At 34.2% G+C, this 26,603-nt stretch overlaps 4 protein-coding genes across 4 annotated transcripts; 2 read left to right on the top strand and 2 right to left on the bottom strand.

Annotated features, from left to right (window-relative positions):
• Window positions 1–687: 687 nt before the first annotated feature.
• Window positions 688–7,226, top strand: LOC125585495 (long chain acyl-CoA synthetase 1-like). The gene is made up of 15 exons (XM_048754662.1): window positions 688–1,050; window positions 1,138–1,201; window positions 1,695–1,784; window positions 1,871–1,927; window positions 2,030–2,078; window positions 2,180–2,256; window positions 2,351–2,485; window positions 2,732–2,899; window positions 4,363–4,473; window positions 4,584–4,738; window positions 5,108–5,183; window positions 5,294–5,411; window positions 5,538–5,783; window positions 5,865–6,004; window positions 6,089–7,226. Exons 1-15 carry the CDS (start codon window positions 905–907, stop codon window positions 6,338–6,340), a joined length of 1,884 nt encoding a protein of 627 aa, XP_048610619.1. The 5' UTR covers window positions 688–904; the 3' UTR covers window positions 6,341–7,226.
• A 2,830-nt stretch (window positions 7,227–10,056) lies between these two features.
• LOC106394813 (WRKY transcription factor 23-like) lies at window positions 10,057–12,232 on the bottom strand. The gene is made up of 3 exons (XM_013835364.3): window positions 11,336–12,232; window positions 11,077–11,220; window positions 10,057–10,628 (listed from the first exon to the last, which is right to left on the bottom strand). The coding sequence occupies exons 1-3, from the start codon at window positions 11,713–11,715 to the stop codon at window positions 10,211–10,213; spliced, it is 942 nt and encodes a 313-aa protein (XP_013690818.2). The 5' UTR covers window positions 11,716–12,232; the 3' UTR covers window positions 10,057–10,210.
• A 5,821-nt stretch (window positions 12,233–18,053) lies between these two features.
• Window positions 18,054–20,345, top strand: LOC106378377. Its single transcript, XM_048754044.1, has one exon. It carries the CDS (start codon window positions 18,054–18,056, stop codon window positions 20,343–20,345), a length of 2,292 nt encoding a protein of 763 aa, XP_048610001.1.
• A 1,604-nt stretch (window positions 20,346–21,949) lies between these two features.
• Window positions 21,950–26,234, bottom strand: LOC125585494. Its single transcript, XM_048754661.1, has 6 exons — window positions 25,697–26,234; window positions 24,405–25,258; window positions 23,623–24,324; window positions 23,089–23,363; window positions 22,913–22,994; window positions 21,950–22,835 (listed from the first exon to the last, which is right to left on the bottom strand). The coding sequence occupies exons 2-6, from the start codon at window positions 25,254–25,256 to the stop codon at window positions 22,149–22,151; spliced, it is 2,598 nt and encodes an 865-aa protein (XP_048610618.1). The 5' UTR covers window positions 25,257–25,258; window positions 25,697–26,234; the 3' UTR covers window positions 21,950–22,148.
• Between the last annotated feature and the right edge of the window lie 369 nt (window positions 26,235–26,603).

Below are 26,603 nucleotides of genomic sequence, written 5' to 3'. Positions count from 1 at the left end.
TACAAATATTATTCACTGTTACATTAATAATTCAAAACGCTGATAAATGTAAAAAAAAAACTTATTTTATTCAACCTGATTACATAGTTTAAAATTATATCGTATTATATATTTATGTATCATTTTAAAATATGATTACATATTTTATAATCAAAATTATTTTCATTATAATATTAAACATATAATAACTTGCACAAATATAATGCTTTCTTTTTAACATTTAAATATACATAAAAATGCAAAAATAAAAATTTATATTAAATAAATTTTATTCGTTTAAAAAAACTGGATTTGTTCCGAATCTTCATTAGCTTGTGGGTTTCATTTCAGACTAACTTTTTTTACTGTCCGTGAATCTTCATTAGCTTGTATGAGAGACTTCCACTGTTAAAGGCTGTATCAAACGTTGGGAAAAACTAGAACTACATCATAATAAATAAACCAATGCGTATAGTCAAGAGAAATTTAGTCATTTAATGCCACATGTTAATGAGATTATTATATAGTTTAATCAGAATACGTAAGCAGAGTGTTGTCACTAAAGTACGGAATACGTAAGCAGATAGTTGTCACTGATCAACTAATGATACTTAATGTATCTTCGTTTCAACGATTCTGATTATTAATTTTATCAGATGATTGCGTACTGTTCAATAATCATACAAGTTTACTCAAAAATGCAATATTAATTTGGTTATCCTCACTGATGTACTTGATCTTTCTTGTCATTTTGATGTAATCTCTTTCTCTTGGATATCAAAAGAGAAAAATAATGTTGCTGATAGGGTAAGCTAAACTTTGTTTGGGTGAGGAAGAGCTTTGTGTTTCAATATAAGTTGTGTTTCAAAAAAAAAAAATTGGTTATCCTCTTCAAAGGAAAAAAATAGAGAGAGAGAGAGAGAGAATGAAGTCTTTCGCGGCAAAGGTTGAAGAAGGAATTAAAGGGGAAGATGGGAAGCCCTCCGTAGGTCCGGTGTACCGGAATCTTTTGTCCGAGAATGGTTTTCCTCCTCGTCATTCGGAAATTACCACTACTTGGGACATTTTCAGGTTTATTTTTCTTATAATCATACATGACACACCCAGCTTTCAGTTTCTTTATAGTTATTGTTAGTAAATCTCTTTTAATTTTGTTAGTAAATCAGTGGACAAATTCCCTAATAACAAGATGCTTGGATGGCGTCCAATTGTCGATGAGAAGGTAAATTTCCTAAAATTTTAATACTAAATATACAGAGAAAAATATTATTTTATCCATTCTTAAAAGATCTTAGTATTTTCACACTTTTTAACAAAACATATTAAAATTTAGCTATAAATGCATAGTTTTTTGTAATTTTATATTTTCTATATTTTTAAACCAATAAGATTTTAAAAAATGCAATTAATGTTTTTTAACTTCACAATTTCTCATTATTAGTTGACAAAAATTACACTAGAAATATAAAATATGTATATTTTTGAAACAAAAGTTTTCTCAAGACTATGGATTTTTTAGGAACGGAGGGAGTATATTTTAGAAGAATGGCTATTTGAGAGAATTTTCCTATTTTTTATTTTAAGTTATGTTTTTTTTTAAATTCCATTATATAAGTTATGTTTTTATTTTAGTTTAATTTTACTTATATATGTGTATTTTTCGAACATAACTTATATATGTGTACTTATTATTTTAAACGTGTATTTTTGGTTAGGTTGGACCGTATATTTGGAAAACGTACAAAGAAGTATACGAAGAAGTTCTGCAGATTGGCTCTGCGCTACGAGCTGCCGGAGCTGAACCTGTATAACTTTATCTAAACGTTTTTTCTTTCTCACTTTTATATTTTACGTTATGCTGAAATATAATGTTCTCTGCATATATAAATAGGGTTGTCGCGTGGGAATCTATGGAGCTAATTGTCCTCAGTGGATCATAGCAATGGAGGTCCTTCTCACTTTTGATAAATACTTCTTTGGTTTACTTTTCTATTCAAATTTATCAAGTAAATCTAACAATAATTATATACATCTTTGTGAAAATATTTAGGCCTGTGCAGCCCACACTCTAATCTCTGTACCTCTATATGATACATTAGGTAAGTTTGATTTTATTTACTTGTGACCGTGTGTATGCTTACGTGCCTCAAGTACTCAATAATCCGACTAAAAGAAATTGTTTGTGTCCCATGTTCTTCAGGTCCCGGAGCAGTTGATTATATTGTTGATCACGCGGAAGTTGATTTTGTGTTCGTCCAGAATACCAAGATTAAAGGAGTTAAGATCTTGATTTCATCAATTAATCTATACCTTTGGAAATAGATTTATATATGTGAGTTTAACTCTCTTTTTGTATGCTATTATAATTTAGGTGCTTGATCCGGATTGCAAAAGTGCAAAACGACTTAAAGCTATAGTTTCCTTCACAAATGTGAGCGAAGAACAGAGCCACAGGGCTTTAGAAATTGGAGTGAAAGCATACTCGTGGCTCGATTTTCTTCTTATGGTTCGTCTCTTTATATAATTTGATACATACTTTCTATATTACGTTATTACAGCTTTATGAGAAAAGATCGGACTTATTTAGGTATTTAATGACACGCACATGTTAAACCGGCCAGTTGACGAAACTCTACATTAACTGCTTTATACGCATAGAATTAAATTGATTTAAGTGGCCAGACTCACATGTTTGGTATATATGATAGAACATATTATGTTGACTATATTTGATTGTTGATTATTTGACCAGGGACGAGAGAAGCCGGAGGAGACAAATCCGCCTAAGCCGTCTAACGTGTGCACCATAATGTACACGAGCGGCACGAGCGGCGAACCTAAAGGTGTGATTTTGACCCACGAAGCTGCCGCAACTTGTGTTATTGGGTTGGATCTCTGCATGGACCAGTTTGAAGACGAGGTGACTCTCAATCGTTTTAAAGGAACGCATAGAACATGTTTTGCTTTTTGTGCGGATAAACGTAGTGTTTAAACCATACTTAGATTATATAAATAATTACCATTTTAAACAAAACATTTCTAAATCCACTCTTAAATATACATTAGTGAATATAGTGTTCACCTCTGTCTTAATATGCACTACATCTCGCGCGAGATTTTGTTTTCATTTATTTTTATATAAATATTTTGTTTTCAATTCTAAATTGGTATATATTATAAGATATTGTCTATCAATTTTTAAAACATAATAAGTTTAAGGTATATTTTTTTCATTGAATAAATTGTTTCAAACTTTCACATGTATTTGTATCTTCTTATATATATATATTTTCAGATTATTATTTCATTATTAAAATAGTAACTATATATATAAAGATTAGTAAAAGATTTTTTTATTGTCATATTCAAAGATATTGTAACATTTCACAAATTTAGAAAGTTTTTAAAAAATTAAAATTTTCGCTTCATAGATTTATATTATCGAGTAAATAATTAAACATTTAGTTTTTGTTTAATTTTTAAAATAAACTATATAGTTTAAAATTTGTTTTCATTGGTTTAAGGTAGTAAAGATTAATCATTGTTAGATAATATGATTTTTGTTATTTAAAAAAAATCTTTATAATTTTAAAAGTTAACATCGACAAATATTTAAATATTTAACCTATGGAGATATATTATTACAACATTAAATTATATCTATTTAATTTATACTATCTATAAATCCAATGGATCATCTATTGTTTAAATCCAATTATTGATAGCCCAATAAAAATTTCTGGCATGTCCAAAATTTAAATGATAAGATTATAGATTAAATGTAACATGACTTTATAGGAATAGGTCCATTAGATCCATTTTTAAAAAAAAATCACACATGAATCAGTGTTGTGACTTATGTTTTAATATATAAGATGCTAATGATTAACCGATTAAAAAATACTGTCTCGCTTAATCATTTGTTTCTTTTGACCGGTGTTTATAAAACCAGACCGGTTTGATGGTTGGAGAAGATTCGACCATAAACCAATCACGATCTGATTCGACAATAAATAGGTCACGTAACTGGACTGGATCTCAAAAATTTTAAATTAGGTAAAAAGCCATTAAAACTATTAAAAAATCATAAACCAACCTTACGAACAGAAAACACGAGTTTATATTTGTAATGTTTTGTATTTGATATTTATTTATATTTTAATTATGTATTATATTTACTAAACTGACCAAAAAATACTAATACTAATATTAATTTTAAATTTATATATTGAAAATATATCTAATCATGTTTGATCCGATCAAACCATATTGAACCATGATTCAAATAATTATCCGGTTCAGCTTTAGTTTTCGTCTTAAAGACATTAATTTTAACTAAGCTCCTGTTTTTCTCTTGGGCTTAAAACGACATCCTACTGTCAGATGACACCTGACGATGTGTATCTTTCCTTCCTACCGTTGGCTCATATTCTTGACCGTGCTAATGAGGAATACTTCTTTCGAAATGGCGCTTCCGTCGGCTATTACCATGGAGTATACTAATCTCTCATAAATCATAATCATAATCATCATCAAGTTATGGATAGAAAATGGATGTAGAAAACTATGAAAATTGATTATGTTGGTGTGTTTTGGTGTGTTAGGATTTGAATGCATTACATAATGATATTCAAGAACTGAAACCAACTTTTATAGCCGGAGTTCCAAGAGTCTTCGAGAGGATCTATGAAGGGATTCAGAAGGCTCTTCAGGAGCTTAACCCAAGAAGGAGACTCATCTTCTATGCTCTTTATAAATAGTAAGCTTCACTGACAAATAAACATATTTTTTAAAAACTTGCGTTGAACAAAATAAGTTTTTGAGGAAAAACCAATAACTCTTTTTATTGGTGGACTAAATAAGTATTATTTTTACATACTGGTAAACAAACTTTCATACTGATGTATGTCTATAATTAATGAGCATATATAATAAATATGAGCATAGTTTTTACATACTGATATACGTTCTGGGATTAAAAACAATCAAGTACAGAAAAGGTACTACTTCTCTAGTTAAAAAAAAATATAGAGGTTGTATTGCCAATTTGCCACAAAGAAAACTTAAAAGAGTGTTACGTTTAGGGGAAAACCTCGAAATCTCGCAATAAATGCTTATTTTTATGCAGCAAACTTGCGTGGATGAATCGTGGGTACTCTCACAGTAAAGCATCACCCATGGCTGACTTTATAGCTTTCAGAAAGGTTAAAAAACAATGTGATAATGATTTTTTCTTCATATATGGGGATTATTTTTTCTTTGATCTTTACATATAGCTAGCCAACATTTGACGATTTTTTTACTTGGAATAAAGATTAGAAATCAGTTAGGAGGTCGACTCAGGTTATTAGTATCTGGTGGAGCACCTCTGAGTCCTGAGATCGAAGAGTTCTTGAGAGTTACTTCTTGTTGCTTCGTCATCCAAGGCTATGGTATGTAGTATGTACCTAACATTTACAATTTTAGGGTTTCTTTCCCATTTTCTTGATTCTCAAGGAAAATGTTTTTTTTTTCTTGTAACCGAGGAAAGTCAGTGTTGCTGTGATTGTTTGCATTAGGTCTAACAGAGACGCTTGGAGGAACGACATTAGGCTACCCGGACGAGATGTGTATGCTAGGGACAGTCGGTGTTCCGGCTCTTTACAACGAGATAAGGCTTGAAGAGGTGTCGGAAATGGGCTATGACCCATTGGGTGAAAATCCTGCCGGCGAGATCTGTATAAGAGGAAAATGTCTGTTTTCAGGGTATTACAAGAACCCTCGGCTTACTGAAGAAGTCATGAAAGACGGATGGTTCCATACAGGTGATTAATTTAAAAAGTTGAGATTTCACTTGTTTTGATTTTGGATTCTGAGTACTGTTCTTGGTGTTTTGATATTATTAGGAGACATAGGTGAGATTCTTCCAAACGGAGTACTCAGGATCATCGACCGTAAGAAGAATCTGATCAAACTCTCACAAGGAGAATATGTTGCTCTTGAGCATTTGGAAAGCATCTACGGACAAAACCCTATTGTCCAAGATGTGAGTTTTCCAACTCTTTCTTGGTCTGCAAGTATCTTTTAGGTTTTTCTTCAGTTAATTTTTTGATCGCTAAATTCTTATCAGATATGGGTTTATGGAGACAGCTTCAAATCTATGCTTGTCGCCGTGATTGTTCCAAATCCAGAAACCGTGAACCGGTGGGCTAATGACTTCGGCTTTATTAAACCATTCGAAGAACTCTGTTCTATCTCGGAGCTACAAGAACACATCCTCTTAGAACTGAAGTCCACGGCAGAGAAGCACAAGGTTTGTTTGATGTTGTCTAAAACCATAATTCTTCTAGAGATTTCTCTAAATAATACTACTATTATATAATGTTATTTTGTGGATGTGAAAAAAATGATAATAGCTAAGCAAGTTTGAGTACATTAAAGCGGTGACGGTGGAGGCAAAATCTTTCGACATTGAGAGAGGCTTAGTGACTGCGACGCTCAAGAACCAGAGGAAAAATCTTCTCAAGTTCTATCAGGTTTCAATATCTTAATTTCACTTAATTTTTTATGATTAGTTATTGCTGAAGCTAAATCTTTTTTTTTTCTGAAGCTAAATGTTTGCAACCACTAAATACGTTAACGTTCCATTGTATAGGTAGAAATCGAAGAAATGTACCGTATATTGGCGTCAAAGAGGAGCTGAAACTGTTGCGATATGTGGGCAAACTAATAAATAAGAACATAGGGTGAAACTTTAAATTTACTTCTCTTTTTATTACCAATTAAAATATCACCTAGATTAATAATAAAATAAATAAATTTTATTTAAAAAATCTGAAATAATTGAAAAAAAATAATAACGCCAATTTTAATGATGCTAACGCCACTAACTAAACGCTAAAGTTTAAATCTATATCCTAAACCCTAAACCAAAATCTTAAACCATAAACCCAAACCGTAAACCCTAAACTCAAATCCTATATCATAAACCAAAATCTCAAACCCTAAACTCAAACCCTATATCCTAAACCCAAATCATAGACTCTAAACTCAAACCATATATCCAAACCCAATCCCTACGCCCTAAACTCAAATCGTAAACTCTGAACTCAAATCCTATATCTTAAAGGTTTGGGTTAATGTTGATGTTGTTTCTTTAGTGTTTAAGATTTGGGTTTAGAGTCTAAGGTCTAGGGATTGAGTTTAGAGTTTAAGGTCTAGGGATTGAGTTTAGAGTTTACGGTTTGGGTTTAGGGTTTAGAGTTTAGAATTTGGGGTTTAGGGTTTAGATTTAAGGTTTAAGGTTTAAGATTTAGGGTTTAGCTAGTGGCGTTAGCGTCATTATTTTTTTCCGATTATTTTAGATTTTTTAAAATAAAAGATCATGTATTTTATTATTAATCTACGTGGTATTTTTATTGGTAATAAAAGAGAAGGTTAATTTAAAGGGCTCACCTTAAGTTTTGTTCAAATAAATAATTACGCATATAACAAAAAAAACGAACATTATATATGCTTTCTATAATAATTTATTTTATGTTGTATGGCCCCATACATACATTTTTTAATGTAATAATAAATTTTATGACTAGCTATTTATACTTTACCTGCTAGCTATTTATTTTATGTTGTATGGATACTTTACCTGTTCTGATATAGTTTACGTGAATAAAAATCATTATAAGAAGAATTAAAATGGATTGGACCACTTATAAGAGCCCTAACAAGAAGGCTCGATGATCAATAAAACTTGCGCTCGATTCAAAAAGACAAAACCCACTGTCCGGATTGGTACATCTTGAGTTTACTGTACTATATCGAATCCCAATATTCATGTTACGAATCTTTTTTTTTTGCTAAGTTTCATGTTACGAATCTTACAAATGAGCAAATGTTGTAAGTTGTAGCTTCCTTGAACCAATGGGGTCTCTTTAAGTTTGTCTTTTAGTCGTTCACTTTTAAGCCATCAAGATTTCAAATACTTTTGCTTTCGGTTGCAGTCGTGGCCTTGTTTCGGACAATGATTGTGTACCTTCGGTTTGGGATTATCACTCACCGTAAAGGTCAATACAGACACGCTAAAGCCAATGGCATTGCTATGCACTCACTAGACAAAAAGACAAAAAGTAGTATTACCTCATAAGATTGTTTTCTTTTCTTGCTTCCTTCGTCTTTTCTATTGAACATTTTCTCTCTTTCTCACACACACACATGGCTGCAAAAGTAACAAACAGACGAAGAAGAAAAAGTTGAATTGCATGGTAACTTGTTTCTCTGCTTTTCACCTTTTGTATATTTCTTTGTGGGATTTGGTTTTCTACCTTTTTCCAACAAGTCTACGCACTTAGGGGACAACACAAACTTCGATTTTATTGACTAATTGCTATGTTTCAAGTATTGGATCCACGGTTCAACGTGGGTTTACGTTTTTCTTCTCAATATATTTTACAAAGACAAAAAAATTAGGTTCTTTAAAATTATTTATTTTGTAAGTATCCTCTGAAATATAAACACATGAAAAAAAAACAATGAATTATTCACAGGTACATGTACATTTTAGAAGAAAAAAGGATAAAACAAAACATCAATCAAATCGTAATAGTAGATTGTCACACAGATTTTGAAAGCCTTGAAGTAAGAATGAAATTCTAAGCTAGGAACAACTCCAACCATTACATCCAGTTCAGTGTTTTGGTATTGAATTAATTTTCGTCTCTAACCACAATACTAAATTCTACACCAAAATTAGTATATATTAGTAGTATTTCAATTTTAACATTTTGATATATTAATTATTTATAATTGACCAATTATATTTTATAGCATTTAAATTTTATGTTTATTTATTAAAATTTGGTAACTTTATATTATTATTATTTTATTTTACCTAGTTTATATATTAATTTAGTTATTTTATGTAAACTATTTTTTTAATTAAAATATTTTTTATTTAAAAATGTAACTTACATAATAAATGCTTAACAGTTTGGAAATTAAAATTAAAATATAAAATAGCATGATATATTTATTTTAAAATAATTAAAACTATAATAATAAAAATTTACATATAAATAAAATAATAAAATATATCAATTTAGTATTTGATGTGATGAATATTATTACACCAAATTTGGTGAGATAATGTCATTTTAATATTTTCAGGGATAAAATTATATCAAATTTGGTATTTTGATGTTTCATTGAAATTGGTATCTAAGCATGTTTAAATTAACTAGAAGAGAACTATCGAGTACTCTTAATCACATTTCATTTCTTTGATGGTTGTGAAAACACCAGTGAAGAGTGTAATTTCTCTTTTATATTCGTTTTGGATATAAAAATGTTAAAAGGGTAGTAAATGAAACTAGCAAACGACATAACACGGTGCACACGTCTTTTTCTTCACCGTGGTGCAATCATGAAACAGCAAGACCAACAAAAGCGGTAAATAAAACAAAAACAAAATAAAAAATTCCGAACGTCGGTCAAACACACAGAAATTAGTAGGTAGAAATAGTTGAGTTTATGTTTCCAACTTCGCATTAATTTCCTCTTTCGTTATCTTGCTTAAGTGAAAGTTAATTATGCAGATTCCAAGACAAAAAAGATGAAGCGAGACAATGAATAAAAATCCCAACAACATTAATTGACGCTGTCTTTGAGTAGTGTTAAGAGTACCCTGAAACCCTAGAACGCATTAGAACCGCGGATTTCGATTTTACTTTTAACAGATTCAGAAACTACAAAGCCTAGCTAATGAACAGTAGAACATAGAGTTCTTTTATCAAATGAACATAGAGACATAGAGTACACGCAACGCCCATGTAATAAAAAAATTTTAAGAGACGACATATTAATATAGTATAGACTCTCAGAATGAAAAAGTTAAAACACTATTATCGTTAATATACATAACGACAAAATTATTAGGCGATTTAAAACTTTGTGCGAATCATATTATACAAAAAATTGTTTAGACTGATTGCAATTCATGTTAACTATGCTAGTGCAACCAATTAGCTACAATTTTTTTTTGTTGTTATATAATTTGCAGTAAATTGAAATTTTCTTGCCTAAGTTATATATTCTACGGTTTCATTGCTGGAAAGTATCAGTACTTAACATTACCTTCAGTTTTAAAGATCCACATCTCCCTAATGGGAACGAAAGATCCGTTTCTTTAGACGATTATACAAAACAAAACCTATATTAAATCTTATAGATTACAATACTACACCATTAAGGAATATAATTACTCTTCCTTCAACATATGAGAGGGGACAACATCTTGAAGAAGTCCATTATCTTTGACCAAACCTCGACTCTTCTTCACACGTTCATCATCACCATGTCTAGTAACGTACTCGCCAACTCCTCCAAAACAAGGCAACAGTTCTTGTTGTTGCTGTTGTTGGTTGTAATGGACAAGCTGTTGGAATTGAGGATATATTAGTGTCGAGCTCTCCATTGGAAACCCAAAGTTACCGAGATTTGAAGCAACCCCTGATGATCCGAAGAAGAAGCCTCCAGAGGAAATTGGACGAGACGTGAGTGGACTAATGTGTGTGTGTTGACCTTCGTAGGTTGTAACCACTGTGCTTGGATCTCGGAATGATCTCTCCACTCTCTTTTTCACGTTACACGAGGCCGTTGTGCAACGGTAGTAACTCCTGCAAAACAAATATACCATCACACAAATTAGCCTCATAAACTTCAGCTCAACATTTTTGATAGTTTTACTATCATTCTTTCTTTTAAAACTTCTAAAGAAAATGTAAAGGAAAATAGGAAGTTTTCATTTATTTTTCATGTTTGTGTGTTTATAACTTATGAATGATGTTAATTAAGATGAATAAGAAAGCTAAAATCGTTTTTAGTATGGAAGTAATGTTAGCAAATCAAATGTTAATTAAACACACGAGTCTTTTTGAAACAATCAAACACTAGATCCTACAAACTAACACAATGCATGTCCTCAAGCAAATCACAGAAGAAACAAAAAGGAAAAAATACATGTTATGTGTATTTTTAATATTTCTTATTCTTCTTCTGTGTCTACACATGGAGCCATAAGAGGAAGAAAAAGAAGATGATCAAAAGGATGGATATTTTATTAACCTCGGAAAAGGACTATTTTTAACAGCTTTTTGACCATATTTTCTCCAGCGATAACCATCTTCGAGATGATCAACCTCACTCTTTGTCATGAACGCTATTCTTGCCTCTCTCTGCCTCTTCTGGCTATTCTTCTTTGGTTTCAACCTGTTCATACACATAATTAAATGCTGCGAACCATTTTCTCTCTGAGTCTTTTACTAGACCATCTTTCAAAGAGAGAAAAATATGTGAAAATTAAGGACACATAAATGAGACTCACTGTTTATTAGTATCACTCTTCTTCTGTTCATGTTCCTCATTTTCTTCTCTTTTCGCTTTGTCTTCGTCTACAGCCTCGCTTGACGCCGAAGAAATCGACGAGGAGTTTGGTGTAGCCGGTGGATTTATATCCGAACACAAAGATTCCACTTTCGACGTCACATACTTATCAGCAGTCGCATTTGAGGGTGGGGCTTGAAGAATAGTTAAATCAGAAGAAGACAGTTTCTCAAACGGTTGCGTTTGCGGTTGGAGCGTTTCGAGAAGGAATGAATGGTGCTGAGAACCTAGTAACTCCATAAAACCTAACGAATCCCTCTCCTCCTCTCCAAAATCCCAAATGCTTTGCAACGACGGCTGATGAAAACTCGTAAACTCCATTGTTTTTCTCTTTCTTTATCTTTTTCCAGTAATTTTATGATAAATCAATTAAAAACAGAGTAATCACACCAAAGCAGAGATTGAAAAGAAGAAGTAAAAACCAATAATAAAGGATTAATCCAGAGAAAAGTTAAAAAACGTGAGGAGGGGATGAGAAAGGGAGCGTTTTAATTTTTAGGGTTGAAAGAGAGCACTAAATGCAGGATTTGATATTTGTCGCTGTTAAATGGGGGGATGTATTTTGATGCTTACCGGGAGTAGCAGGTTGTATACAGTGCGGTTTGATACAGTAGCCGGTTACTGATCAAGGTTTTTCGAAATTGTAGGCACTTTTTTGGTTAAGTCAGAAACACACAGTGAACGCTTTCACTCGTCCGGTTTTAGCTGGTTCAACAGTGAACTGGTTTTATTGGGGGGCTAGTGTGAACAAGAACGAAAAAAATCGCTAAAATAAAGAAATTTTGTTTTTGGTAAAACTAAAATAAAGAAATTGTTAATAATTTAGAAAAAGTGTTGGTGTAGCATGGGAATATTGATGTGTTTACAAACTTGTCTTTTCTTTACTTTTTTAAATAAAAAATTTTCCCTTTAAACTTATTTAAGTATCTAAAAATAGTATATATTATCGATGTTTTAGAAAACAATAATGAAATGAGAGCTCACCGATGAGATGAGATGTTGGTTTGTTTTCTCAAGCAAAGAGACATTTGTGGACGGTGAGACCGTTGTCCGTGAATATTTATTCCCACCATAAGATTATAAGCAGTGGTGTAATAAGTGTGAACCGTAGAATCAGTCAATGGAGAATTTGTAAATATAAAGTTTGCTTATTAGCAGGGTCTGCCCTGGGCGTAGTGAAACATTTGCAACAAACCTCCAAAGATTTTAAAAAAAGTTACATACGAATAGATTCCTGAAAAAAAAATTTAAATCCCCAAATTTATAAAAAAAAAAATTTACATAGACAAACCCACAGCCTTCAAAATCTCAGGACCGACCCTGCATATTAGATCAATTTTTAAAACACTTGTGATTGATTTTACTTTTGATCAGGAAAGAAGCTTAGCAGTTAGCACGTACAAATCTATAAATCTCGACATTTTAGAAAACAATAATGAAAGTGGTGGAAAATAAGATATTAGTACTCTGGTAGGAGTCCTACTTTCTCTATATATATCATATACTATAGAATAGGCCGAATTTAATGGTCCGTGTTCACATCTCCTTTTTTCCTTTGGAATGTGATTATGCTAAAAAAAACTGGTAAATGCCTGCATCGCAGCTAAAATATTCTTATTTGTTGGTACATCTTGTGATCGAATAAATGTATATTAGTGTAAGAATTTTTTTAACAATTCTCAAAAAAACGATAAAACTCTAGTAATATGTTTATTGTATGTTTGCCATCAAAACCTACACAACCATATCAACAGAGTAAGTGGTTGATAGATACGGTGTTCCTACTTATACGGTGGTGTTCCTACTTATGTGTATAAGAGCATGATTAACCCGATGTTTTACGGATAGGGTTCTTACCGGAAGTTAAAAAGTTGTTTCTTAACTTTTAACTAAAAAAGCTAAGAACCGGTTTTTAAATAAAGACTTTAAGAACCGATTCTTAATTTTTTAGTTAAAAGTTAAAAAACAGTTTTTTAATTTTCGTTAATAACCTCAATCTAAGAACCCCGAGTTAACCATGGTCTAAGTGAAAAAAAATTAAGAACTTCTCAGGATAGAGAATTAGAGATTATAGAGGCATGATATATAGATATACACAATATTCTTTGCGTTTTCCAATCAGGTTAATAAAGAGTAGCTAGGTTGTTTTTTATACATTCGTAGCAGTATAGCACCAATTATTGATGTAACTGTGTACTATAATACTACATAATTGATTTGATTACACAAATTAGTATTTCATCATTATTTTATTAAAAATCAGTGGACCCAAAACAAATCCGAGATAGATCAAAGTCAAGGGCCCAGATTCATATAACTCCTGCATGCCTCATGAATATCTATAACCAGCGGCGATCCCGATGGCAAAAGCAAAAAGATAAAGGTAACAAAGTTGAGATTTGAATTTCTCTTTTTGTTTCTTTACCGATCTTCTAAGCAGGAATTGCTTTATCCTTTTGAATTATTTACCTCCGCTAGCAAATTATGTTTAAGTTTTTTTTTTTTTTTGTTGTAACTTAAGTTTCTTTTGGTCTGTGGGGAAAAAGAAGAAGAAGAGAAGCATGCACGTGTGGTGTGCAATGGGAGAAGAATGAGTGGATGACCCCACTCCCGTATAATTTGCTTGCAAACTTAGCTCTCCTTTTGCATGCTTCCATGATTTTGTTTTTGCCCCTTTCTAGTAATTATTTTGCTTCTTATTTCATAAAAAAAATTCACTTGACTATGGTCATAGTTACTACTTACCATCTACATATGGGATGTAGCTAACACTATCAGTTTCTGCTACTGAAGTAGCTCGAAGCATTTTTAAAATTTCGGCATTGCGTTAAGTACCTATTGGTTAGTGGGGGGATTTGAATAAGAAGAAAAGTCTCAACCAAAGGTCGACCCAAAGACGTGCGGCTCGGTGTTTGCGTCGGTCCGGTTGTGCACATCAATAGGTGGCCTATGTTTCTCCGACGTGTGTACATATTACAAGTGTCTCGTTCTGTCGTCCTGGGGGTCCCACTCATTCAAAAGTCCACCAGGCACATTCTCGAATCCAATGGCCCATTTTCATCCTTCATCCACTCCTTGTTCTCTCCTGCCGTTAGATTGCGAGCAAGTATAAATTATTTGTTTTCCAAAATATCTACTCACTCAGCTTATTTATTTCAATAAATTTATTTGCTGTTTATCCGTATTAAAAGTTTACGATGGACGTGGAATTAAATGTTCAAATGTGCAATTTAAATATTTAAAGAAAAGGACTAAAATTAATTAGGACCATATGAAAGGTAGATTCGTATCACCCGATCGAACGATAAAGAAACATTTGAAATCTTTTAAGCCTTTATTAAAAAACACACACATTTGAAATCTTTTACTTACTGATGGGGTTTGCTTGTTGAGTACGTTAGGATCTCTAAAATGTAGGCTATGTAGCGGACTGAAATAAATAACTGAATGAATAATACGAGAGTGAACGAAAATTTAAACATAAAGGACTTCATGAAAAGTAGAAACATTTAAATTAATTTATCAGTATTATTGAATTTCACTCCGGTCAAGAGTCACGAGTCACAAGACACAGGGTAACGGGTCACCAGTTTCCCACTATACCACGTAATGCTGCCACGGCTCATAAAACAGGTTATTAAGAATCTTAGGATATACAATAATATATCACATATCATAGATCTTTGAAATTTGAATTTATAAGCCACACATGATCGTTCCACTATATAGATAGACACGTATATATTTAAACAACATATATTTACAAAACATATATTTATCAATATGTTAATATTTACATTAATTTTTGCACACCATAACCGTTTGCACACAAAAAACAAAATTCGTATTTTTGATACGCATGTCGTCGTAAGTATATGGAATTATGGATGATTCTTGTAAAATGTTTCCACTTATTCATGAATGCTCGATATTTAAATTTCTTTATAGGTATAACAGACGAAATACAGAGATTGAGATATTTTACGTCATATGATGACGTAGTGGATTATAATAGACTACGTAAGTGCATTTTAGATCATAGTGGATTAGTGGTAATCGATAAACGTCAAATAAATTGTTTTGGGTAAATATTTTTTTTGTTAATCTTTTGGGTAATTCAAATGTGTTCCCTAACGAGAGAAAGCATTCTAGAAGAGTTGAGAAGGCATGAATCAAGGGATATTTCACGTCGTTTCTTCTTCTTGGATACTCGTGAATTAACAAGTGGCAATCAAATCCTTAATTAAATGCCCTTTTTCTTATCTTGATTGAGAAAAAAATACACAAAGCAACTCGTATCTCGTGTGCTGACACACTTAAGTTTTTCTTTCCAATATTAAATAAAAATAAAATGCTTAATTAATAACCGTTGCGGTGGTATTTGCACATGGTAAGTCAAAGTAAACGCATATAGGGATCTTATTTTATTTATTAATCGCCGCATCAAACATGATGCCGATTAACACAAAATCATGTCTGATGGTAGATTGGTAGGTAGTCATTAAGGTATAGACATTAATATCAAATTGTTTTTCTTAACAGATTATAGGTTTTCATATCCACACACACGTAACTTCAAAATAATCTGTGTTTAAATTTCTTAACATGAGAATATTTTCGGTTAATGTTAAACTTAAACTGTATAAATGTACAACAGGAAAAATATTTGGTCAGAGCAGTGGTGCTTGACAGCGTGAGGCTCGCTTCCAAAACCAAGACATACAATAAGCAGTTTGAAACGCAAGTACAGATGAAATCGAAAGTAACTAAGAGAATATAGGTATCGAGAGGAGTTTCAGTATTTATGTCTTATACTATTACTTAACTTTAGATTCCAGTTAAAAAGAATGAAAGATATTTAAAATTGAATTATTGAATGAGCTAGATTAGTAAAAAGTGTAGATAACACTTACCACTATGTTTCCTCCCAGTTCGGTAATCAGAATTATTAGGAATCAAGTACGAACAAATAAAGAGTCATAAACATAAACCTCCTAAAAACACTAAACACATTCACGGTTAAAACAAACGTTAATCAGTAGTATATACACAAGTTGTAGATATGTGAAACTGTGAAAGAAACAACAGTTTTGTTTTGGATTCATCCACCATATACTTTTTTGAGTCACTCATTATAGTATATACTAAATAAAATCTTAAAGATAAACAAAATATTACAAAAACAGTTTTGAGCCTAATATATATATATATATATATATATTCATCCACCATATACTTTTTTGAGTCACTCATTATAGTATATACTAAAATCTTAAAGATAAACAAAATATTACAAAAACAGTTTTGAGCCTAATATATATATGCCCAAATCAAGCTCTAAATTGTCTATACTAAAGATTAATCAAAATCGTGTACCATATACTAGAAAAATTGTCGAACCTCAAATCCAAGTCGATATGAGAGAAGCAGATGGATCATCTTACCTATTCGTGTCTTATCAAATAATGAAAGGACTAGATGATACGTGGACATCAAACAATTGTATTTGTTATCTATCATTATCAGCACGATCCAATCGCATAATTCAAAACATTTATCTTGAAACAGTATCACTTTACTACAAAATCGCTCGCATTTCAAGGATATTAACAGTATTATTTTGAAAGTAAATAGTAACACTTTCACCATCTTTTACATATAAAAGGAAACCAAAGTGATATCGCTAAAAAACGGGTTTGCAAATGACATATTGACATTCACGCTCTGAACTCAGGTGTTCCATAATATGGACCCAAAAAGGATTGTTATGTTTATGTACGGCCTACATGATATATACAAAGCCCAACGTTGAACGTTATTTTCTCAATTACACTGTCGTCGTGGGTTTTATTGGTTGAACACTTTTATTGGCCTCCCTTCATTTTGCATATATATATATTTTAGGGAAAATTGCCAAAAGAGAACAAGAAAACAGCATAGTTGTCCCTATGGTATAAATCTTTTTTTGTCCATTTTTTCTCCGTTTTACCCTTTCCATATGTTAAAATTAATGAAATAAATAGTTATATGAATCAGAAAAATTATTAAAAATATAAACAATTAATAAAACACCCATTTACACAAACACATATTTTTTTTTGGGTTAAAAAACATAATAAATAATATTTTTAAATTACGTTCTACTAAAAGTAGAATTCTGTTTCTACACAAAACGGGTAAGTAGAAAATGAATTCTAGAATGAACACATCCATCTACTTGTTTTAGAACGTACAAACTACTTTTTACTATAATTCTAAATATGGGGAATACGTATTCTACTATTTGTAATGATCGCTACTTTTATTCAGAAAACTGTTTCTACTTTTATTGAGTATTCTAAGTTATCAGGAATGCAAAATCTAAAACATATACGAACGTCCACATAGTGTAGAAATTACATTCTGGAATTTTGTTATGTTCTACACAGTGTAGAAGGTGCCTTCTACGGATAAAAAAACTGAATTTTCGAAAATTAAGGAAGTTGCAGTTTTTAAAATATTCTCAAAATATTCTAACTTCCTAAAACGTGTTTTCATTGATTTGGTTCGTGAAAAATTAAAAAAAAAATCGATTTTGAATGTTCTTCTTCACCAATCTATGATTTTCCAATGATTTCTCTATAGTTTGTCTTGTGATTTTTACAAACTCTTGTTCTATGATGCATATCTATACAACATGTGGTGTTTGGGAGTTTGGAGCAACCACGGGATGGGTTTTTACGGCTGATGAGAGAGGGGCTAGGCTACTGTTATTGGAATCAACTTCTACCTTAGAGGATTTTAAAAGAATGGTTTTGGAAGATTTTGATATGGAAGAAGATAGCTTACCCGATTTGGAGTTGAGTTATCTACCTAATGAGTTGATCAATACATCAACTTGTCCGCCTGTGATCATTGCAAATGATCGACAGCTTCAGAATTTTGTTTGTTTTGTTCAAAAGTGTGTTTCTACTCGATTGTGTGTAACATCTAAAGCCAAAGTTGAGAATCTGAATGAACCAGACTTTGATCTTAACAAGTCGCCAGCTGATTCAACTACTGCTCAAGAGGAGGGAAACTCGGTTGATAGGGGGAATGAACCAGCTCCTGTGTTTGTTGAGAGGCAGTGCGAGGAAAAGAAAGAAAAGATTAGAAGAGTCGAAGTTGATGAGGATGCCTATCATGCCGATACCATGATCTCGGCCAAAGAGGACGTACATAAGATGTCAAAGTTTTCTGTGCTCAATGTTGTTAAGAAGGGACAATTGTTTGAGAACAAAACTTTGCTGAAGGCGACTTTTGAGATATGTGCAATGAAGCATAACTTTCACTATGAGGTTATCAAAACGGATAGACAACTTTGGTACGTTAGATGTGAGGATAATGCATGCAATTGGTGTGTTCGAGCAGAGTGTTTGCAGGATTCTGAATATTTCATTATCAAAAAGTATGTCGGTGAACATACATGTGCACCTTCAAACAAAACCAAACCGGGTAGGACTGCTTCGGCCAAAACTATAGGCAGTCTGATTATGCATAGGTATGAAGGGGTTAAGGAAGGGCCGAAATGCAATGATATAATACAGATTATGCTTATGGATCATGGCTGTGAGATCACGAAATCTTTAGCATGGGATGCTCGTGAATATGCGGTTAATGCTGTTAGAGGTATACCAGAGAGAAGTTATGGAAAAATACCGAAATACTTGCACATGCTCAGAGAGGCTAATCCGGGAACACATTCATCGTATGAGATTGACAGCAAAGGGAGATTTCGGTACCTGTTTATTGCATTTGGGCAATCGCTACGAGGATTTAACAGAGTCATAAGGAGGGTTATTGTGGTTGATGGCACTTTTCTGAAGAACAAATACAAAGGAGTTCTATTGGTTGCAACTGCTGTAGACGGAAATTCTAATTTGTATCCTCTTGCATTCGGAGTAGTCGACTCAGAGAATGAAAATTCTTGGGAATGGTTTATGAGACAACTAAATAGTGTCATTGCTGATGATCATCATTTGGCTTTCATTTCGGATAGACATGCGGCCATTGCTAAGGCGCTTGAGACTGTGTATCCAACAGCTAAACATGGTATTTGCATTCATCATTTGTTGAATAATGTGGTAACATATTACCATGGGAAAGGACTTGTTGGGTTGGTTGCAAAGGCGTCCAAGGTTTATAGAGTTGCTGAGTTTGAAAAGATATTTGCTAATGTGTGTAATATCAGTCCGGCAATTGGAAAATACCTAAGGGATGCTGAAGTCCAAAAGTGGGCAAGATGTCAATTCTCTGGATATAGATATGACATAAGGACAACAAACCCTGCCGAATCCATCAACTCTGCTTTGCGTTCGCCGAGAGAGTATCCAATCATTCCCTTGTTGGACAGTATCAGAGAAATGCTGACTCGGTGGTTTTATAACCGTAAGAAAAAGATTTCAAAGCATAATCATCCTCTTACCGAAGATGTGGAGAAAAAGATTGAAAGGAGAACCGAGAAAGGCAAAAGATTTGCAGTTTACCCTGTCAGCGATGGTCGCTTGCTTGTTAGAGGTGATAAAATCGACTGCTTAGTTGATTTGGATAGACGTACTTGCTCATGTGGGAAGTACAACCTGATGAAGATACCTTGTCGGCACGCAATTAAAGCTGGGTTTCATGTTGGCAGACAGCCACACACATTAACTGATTTATTTTACACTACAGAAGCTTGGCGAGAAGCTTATCATGAAAGCATCAATCCTATTGCTGTTCCTGAGGATGCTTGGTCCATGCCAGAAGATGTTGTCGTGGACAATGTGCTACCACCAGAGTCAAGAAAATCAGTTGGAAGGAATAGAAAACGGAGATATGAAACTGTTGAAGATAAACTTCGGTCATCGCAAACATCACAAAAGAGGCAGCTTCGCAAGTGTAGTAGATGTGGTATTAGTGGGCACAACAGAGCAACTTGTAAAATACCAATATAGTCAGTCACATATGGTAAGGGTCAGCTTATATAGCCAGTTCGTTTATATGTTTTTCAATCTCGATTTAATTGTGTTTCAGGTATTTATTTTTCTGTTACAGGTTGGTCTGTTCAAGTATGCAAGTTGTGGTGTTTGAAAGTGCAGTATTGCCTTGTCTCGTATGGTTTTTTCTTCTAAAAATAATCAACTTTGTTTAACTTTGGATACTTTGGATAATTCTTGTATGGTTATTTTATCAGTTTCATTGTTATACATTGGTATTATTTTCACTTCACTTCTCTATCTCTCTGTTTGTTTAGTTATGTTCAGCTATGCTTTTGAGTTCGAGTTTAAGTTTGTTTGACAATAGCTGATGTCTGATTTTTCAACAAAAAAGGTGGATTGTAAGAACAGATCACTGAGCACAAAATATAAGAACCATTTGACTGGTAAAGTCGACACAAATATTGTTGCAACAAAACACTTATTGAAGCCAATACTAAGAACCAAATGACTGGTAAAAATGAAAAAAACACACTAACAAGAAGATACTTAGAACCAGTAGACTGATTTCACTCATTCTTGGCTTCTTAATCTTCCAAAAAGCCATAGAATGCTTCCTAAGCAACCTAATTCGAGTGAATTTTTCTGCTTCCTAACTTCTTCTTCTATTCTCTGTGTGATACTACTTTTCAGATCTTCAATCTCTTCTACAATTCTCCCTTGCTCAGCCTCTACCCTTCGAATCTCATCAAGCAAGGCGTCATCAACCCACTTAAATAAATGATTTTCCTTCTTTCGCTACATAGAAACGAAAATCAAATTAGGAGAAGTAAAATGGAATGAAAAAACATGATGTTTATCCTACACAATCGAAAATCGAATCAGACAAAAAAGGAACATAACAAATCGGTAATTGAATCGAAAAACAAATCAAGACTATGAACCTGTGCCCCTATTTCACATCTATAGAACCGTCGGTAAGGATTGTCATCAGTTCTCGAGTAGAATATCACAACCCCTTTCCCGCACCAGCACCTAGATGGCACCCCGTATGAATGTCGCCTTGAAGTATTCATGTGTGTGAGAAACTGCTTCAGAGAGAAAAAGGAGATTGACGAAAAAGAAGAACAGAAAAAAATGGGAAAAGTCGGGTTTGGTTGCTGAGTTGGTGTTATATATGTCGGGTTTTAGGTTTATTGTGGATCTAGTTCTGGTCGGGTTTGATTGTTGAGTTGGATCAAAAGTCTGGTTTGCAAGAAGCCAAGTTAAGTGTATTACATTTGATTCGATTTATTTACTCCTACGGGATGATCTAGTAAAACAATTATTCTAAATGTTCTTGTGGTCTTGTTCCGGGTTTTTGTTTCGTTTAGGGTATGTTTAGGGTTTAGGTTAGGTTTGACTGTGGTCTTGTTATGGGTTTTTGTTTCGTTTAGGGTATGTTTAGGGTTTAGGTTAGGTTTGACTGTGGTCTTGTTATGGGTTTTTGTTTCGTTTAGGGTATGTTTAGGGTTTAGGTTAGGTTTGACTGTGGTCTTGTTCCGGGTTTTGTGTTTCGGTTAGGGCATGTTTAGGGTTTAGCTTAAGGTTCTAATTTAAAACAGTGTTAAATTCTAGCATTCTTCAGCTAAAAACTCTTAATAACAAAACCACAAGATGTACATTTGATTACAAGAGTCAATCCTAAAAATCATAATTAAACACTAGAAGTTATACAATAAACTAAGCAGTCTTGTTCCTAAAAATGATAATAAAATCTAGAAGTTATACATCAGATTAAGCAATCTTGTTCATTACATTAGAACTTGAAACCAAGCAGTCTCACAAAATCTCTTCTACAGTCGAAGAGAGACACTCCGGGGATTGATACTTTGACATCCTATCAATCAATTCCGGATCATTAGCTGCTTCCCAAAGATCCCATAGAATCCTGTGGCGAGCTTCGATAATGTTACCATCATGCAACAACGACAACTCCAATCCAAGCGCATGACACTCAATGAACTTCACTGCATAGACGCCACAGTCGCATGCACTTTTATTCAGATTCCCAACGGGGACATAGGAAACAGTATATGCACCGACTGCGAAATCCTTCTGGTGTCTCATAGGCTGAACTGCCTTGACAATACGCGGAATAAGGTTTGCGAACCCATCCACCTCCTTGTACCTTTTCTTACCCGAGCAGTCGAACACTTCAATGCTCCTCGTCACGAAACTGATGCACAAGGCGATCCAATGATTCCCACTGACATGAACAGGGACATACAGGCGATCCACATCTATATTCCATATCTCATGTGTCCTGCCATGTGGTGGAAGGACTCCTTTACCGAACTGCAGTAGCAAATTATGAAGCATGTAGCTCTTTCTACCCTGAGCTTCTAAATGACCATACTCTTTTTTAATCATATTGCTGAAGACGACAGTCATGAAGGCGACACGATGAGGTCTCCATCGTTTCAAAGATGTTCTCTCCCGGAATACGTACATTGCAGCGTCAATCTCCTGCATATTTTGAAAATCTTAGCACACACAATGTATTTAAAAGACACATATGGAAGCAAATAGTCTCTAAGGTTTACCAAGCTATTTAACCACTCAGATTTATCCATAAGACGATTAGCAATCTCAAAATCTAAAGTGGCAGGTCCAATCCGTATAGGTCTGAAACCAAATACAATGATAAAATTGTAAAACATTCATTAGTTTATTTTAAATGTATTAATACATGTCAGATGAATGAGAATAGAGTACTTACGTGGAGGAAGTTGACCAAGTTCTAACTTTTTCCCAATCCTCTTCACGGAAAAACACCAACGCGGCATCTGGCGAGTCTTCTTTGGTTCGATCCATTTCCTCATCATTCCACTGCAGTGGAGCCATGTTAAACGGTTTCGATTTACTTAACGTCTCAACTTTCACTTGAGACAGATCAAAACCGTCAACAAATGTAGCTTGGGACAGGTCCCGCAAGTCTTGTGTACTCAATCCAAAATCAAAATCATTAGTTTCTGTAGCAATCTTTTTCCCGTCCTATTCATTAAAATTTAAAACATTGCATATAAGAAGAAGCCATTTATTCATAACACAAACAAAGCATTACATTCATAGAGTTTAATACACAAACATTCAAACATATTACACTTTAGAAACCTATTACACAAAGTTTCACATTCCATATTACATAATATTACACAGTCAATATAAAGTTCCATAAGCCTAGCTCCAGCACCCTAACTCAAGCATCCTAGTTCCAGGTTCATCAAGTTCTACACTTTCTCTTAGGTAGTACCTTTTTTGTTGGAGTAGGTTGATCGCCTTTGCGCTTAGGTTGAGCTTGAGCGCCTTTGCTCTTAGGTGGAGCTTGAGCGCCTTTGCTCTTAGGTGGAGCTTCCTTGGCTTTGCTGTTTAGTGGAGCTTCTTCAGTTTCTTTCTTACTAGGATAGCTTCCTTCACCAGTCAAACTGATTGCGTCCTTGAGCTGTGAAACCTCAATCTCCATCTTTCCCATCCTCTCTGTAAACACCCTCTCCATATTCGCCATTTGCATACTGAGCACATCTCCCAATGAAGTGACAGATGTGCGGATAAGACCCTCAATGAAACTCATAGTTTCAGGACCAAAAGTCAGAAACTTTTCTGCTGATCGCTTACACAGCACCTTCTTCTTTCTTGTCTCTGCTCCTTCATCAAGAAACTTTCTCTTGCCTTTTCCTGCGACCTTAACCGAAGAGTTCTCCTCGTCTGCTACAACATCCGTATGATCCACGATCTTATCAGCTTCTGACCCTCTATCATGGCTGTCGGGTTCCTCCATTTTAGACTCTTCAGGGTCTAAAACTGGCCAGTCTGTGTTGCTCCAATCATACTTGTTCCTGATCCTCCCCAAAACAAGGTCCACTCGTTCATCTTCCATCTCACCCTCCCTTGTGTACTGAGCATCTAGAAACACATCACCATTACCAGTCACTGATATGACCGAGAAGAAGTTATCCTGCAAACAGTTAAAACATGAAAATCCAAACAAAATATATACAACAACCATATAAAAGAAAAAAACAGAGAGAATGTTACCTTCTTAGTTAAGGAGTCCTCGAGCTCAATGATGTCTTCATAAGAAACTTTTGCAACTCCTTTCCAATTGCCACACCTTGGACCTTTGAAGCTGTCTGAGACTCTTCTGCCTAATATTTCTCCAAAATCAGGAATTGCCTCCATAATCCAAATCTGGAGAGCATAGGAGAAACCCTCGAAAATGTAGCTCTCCTTCTTACCCAACTTCTTCATTGCCTTCTCAATCGAACTCAACAGGAAATCATACGAGTGAAGACCCCAATGGAACTTCCGAACCTTGTCAAAATCCATCACCAACTTGATGTACATATGAGGGATGGACACCTTCTCATCTCTCCCCATCACCACACCCACTATTACACACAAGTAGATCAACCTCATCCTATCAAGCCGCGTCCAAGTGTGAACTTCTTGTAGATGAACCTTTCTGATCGACTGCAAGGTGATCTTACCACCTGTGTGCAGTAGGTTACTCCAAAAACCCCCGTCGTTTTTCCATTTCACTACGTCACTGTTAGTTTCCCGTGTAATCTTGAGGCCTGTCACAGCATGGTACTCCTGAAGCGAAAACCGGAGAGGCGTCCTCGCAAAAACAAACCACTTCTCATGCAGCTTTGAGGTAATCAGCTGTCTACATATGAAGCTATCCACTAGTTTCCCAGAGAACTTGAGATCATTTTCGGCAATAGCCATGATATGTGTGAAAACAGGATCTCTCTTCACATCATCGTACTCTGCACACATAGCTTTCTTCAGATCTCTGATAAGTTCCATGCGGCAACTGTTGTTGATCTTCTTAACCCGAGGTTCTGAACCCTCTGCATATAATCGTTTAGGTAGCTCCAGCTCCATATCTACAAAAGATAATAAAACACATGGTTGTTAACAGCAATATCATAAACATGCAAACGCCCGAAACAAGCGTAAGAGTGAAACTGAGCCAGAGTGAAACTGAGCCAAACACAAGATAATAATCAAAAGCAAAACACCATTGTCTAATCAAATTTAAATTTAGAAACACAGTAGATCGATTAATCAAATAAGACAAGTCAATCTCCATCTCGCAATCAAATCAGCAAATTAAGACAATTAACAGTCAAATACACACAAACTTTGTTCAGCGAAATCAGTATCGTAACACTCATAAAGACAAACACAAACACTAACATTGTTCACCAAAATCGGTTCACATAATCAAAAAGTCAATTCAGACAAGCAAACAAATATTGATCCAAGTCAAAGTAACAAACTTAATAATGAAACAAAGACTAAGACAAATCAAAGAAACAAACCGTTCACAAATTGAGACCAGATAGCCGGATGAGAGAGGCGGAGAAGGGGAGAGAAGCCGAAAGGTGGAGAGAAATGGAGAGAAGCGACGAGAAGCAGAGAGGCGGAGAGTAGCGGAGAGGTGAAGAGAATCAGAGAGAAGCGCCGAGAAGCGGAGAGGCAGAGAGGCGGATAAGCTCGATTTTGCCTTTGATTTCACTGGTTCGTCCACAAGATCGCCATCTTCAAAGTCTCAATTTTTTGGCCATCAGAGAGAGGCGGTGAAACAAAAACGAAATTAGTTCAGAGGTGGAGGCAAACAGAGAGAAGCAGCGAGCAGCAGAGAGGCGGAGAAGCTTGATTTCGCCGTTGAATTCACCGGTTATTACACAGGATCGCCATTTTCAAAGTCTCGATTGTTTTTCTTGAGAGAGAGGCGGAGAAACCAACAAGAAATTAGGGTTACGTGTTTTGTTCCCTTTTTGTTTTAACTTTTTTAATATATCTTTGTAACACGTTTTTAAAAAAAAAAAAATTACTTAGCACATGAAACAAACACAATTAAATTATGTTTAATTAGATTAATTCAAGGTTAGTTTTGGAATTTTGGAAAATTTTATACTAAAGGGACAATTTAATGATGGATTTATACCATAGGGACAACTATGTTGTTTTCTTGTTCTCTTTTGGCAATTTTCCCTATATTTTATTGGTTGAACATTTTTTTTTTTTATAACTCTGGTATCTGGGTAGCCACATTCCCAACTATCTTTCCGTAGGGGGTCCAGCGCCCCAACGGAAAGGATGTTAAATCCGCTGTGGCCGAGGCTCGAAGTCGTGATGGCGGGCACCTCAGCCGAGGTTCCTTTACCACCAGACCACGAGGCCCGGTTTATTGGTTGAACACTTTTATTGGCCTCCCTTCATTTT

The sequence above is a fragment of the Brassica napus genome, chromosome C4 (assembly GCF_020379485.1).
Source record: "Brassica napus cultivar Da-Ae chromosome C4, Da-Ae, whole genome shotgun sequence".
NCBI classification, from domain to species: domain Eukaryota; kingdom Viridiplantae; phylum Streptophyta; class Magnoliopsida; order Brassicales; family Brassicaceae; genus Brassica; species Brassica napus.
Note: the sequence above shows the minus strand (reverse complement) of the source record. Positions and strands in the feature narration are given on the sequence as shown.

What these genes read in the sequence shown, in the direction of transcription:
- LOC106394813 (XM_013835364.3), bottom strand. Translation starts at nt 11,715, where the DNA reads ATGGAGTTTACGAGTTTTCATCAGCCGTCGTTGCAAAGCATTTGGGAT. An exon ending in AAGAGTGATACTAATAAACA is followed by an intron (nt 11,221 to 11,335) that starts GTGAGTCTCATT and finishes GTGTATGAACAG; the next exon opens with GTTGAAACCAAAGAAGAATA. An exon ending in AAAAATAGTCCTTTTCCGAG is followed by an intron (nt 10,629 to 11,076) that starts GTTAATAAAATA and finishes TTTGTTTTGCAG; the next exon opens with GAGTTACTACCGTTGCACAA.
- LOC106378377 (XM_048754044.1), top strand. Translation starts at nt 18,054, where the DNA reads ATGCATATCTATACAACATGTGGTGTTTGGGAGTTTGGAGCAACCACG.
- LOC125585495 (XM_048754662.1), top strand. Translation starts at nt 905, where the DNA reads ATGAAGTCTTTCGCGGCAAAGGTTGAAGAAGGAATTAAAGGGGAAGAT. An exon ending in GTCCAATTGTCGATGAGAAG is followed by an intron (nt 1,202 to 1,694) that starts GTAAATTTCCTA and finishes ATTTTTGGTTAG; the next exon opens with GTTGGACCGTATATTTGGAA. An exon ending in AGAATACCAAGATTAAAGGA is followed by an intron (nt 2,257 to 2,350) that starts GTTAAGATCTTG and finishes ATTATAATTTAG; the next exon opens with GTGCTTGATCCGGATTGCAA.
- LOC125585494 (XM_048754661.1), bottom strand. Translation starts at nt 25,256, where the DNA reads ATGGAGCTGGAGCTACCTAAACGATTATATGCAGAGGGTTCAGAACCT. An exon ending in AGGACTCCTTAACTAAGAAG is followed by an intron (nt 24,325 to 24,404) that starts GTAACATTCTCT and finishes AACTGTTTGCAG; the next exon opens with GATAACTTCTTCTCGGTCAT. An exon ending in AACCTACTCCAACAAAAAAG is followed by an intron (nt 23,364 to 23,622) that starts GTACTACCTAAG and finishes TTTAATGAATAG; the next exon opens with GACGGGAAAAAGATTGCTAC.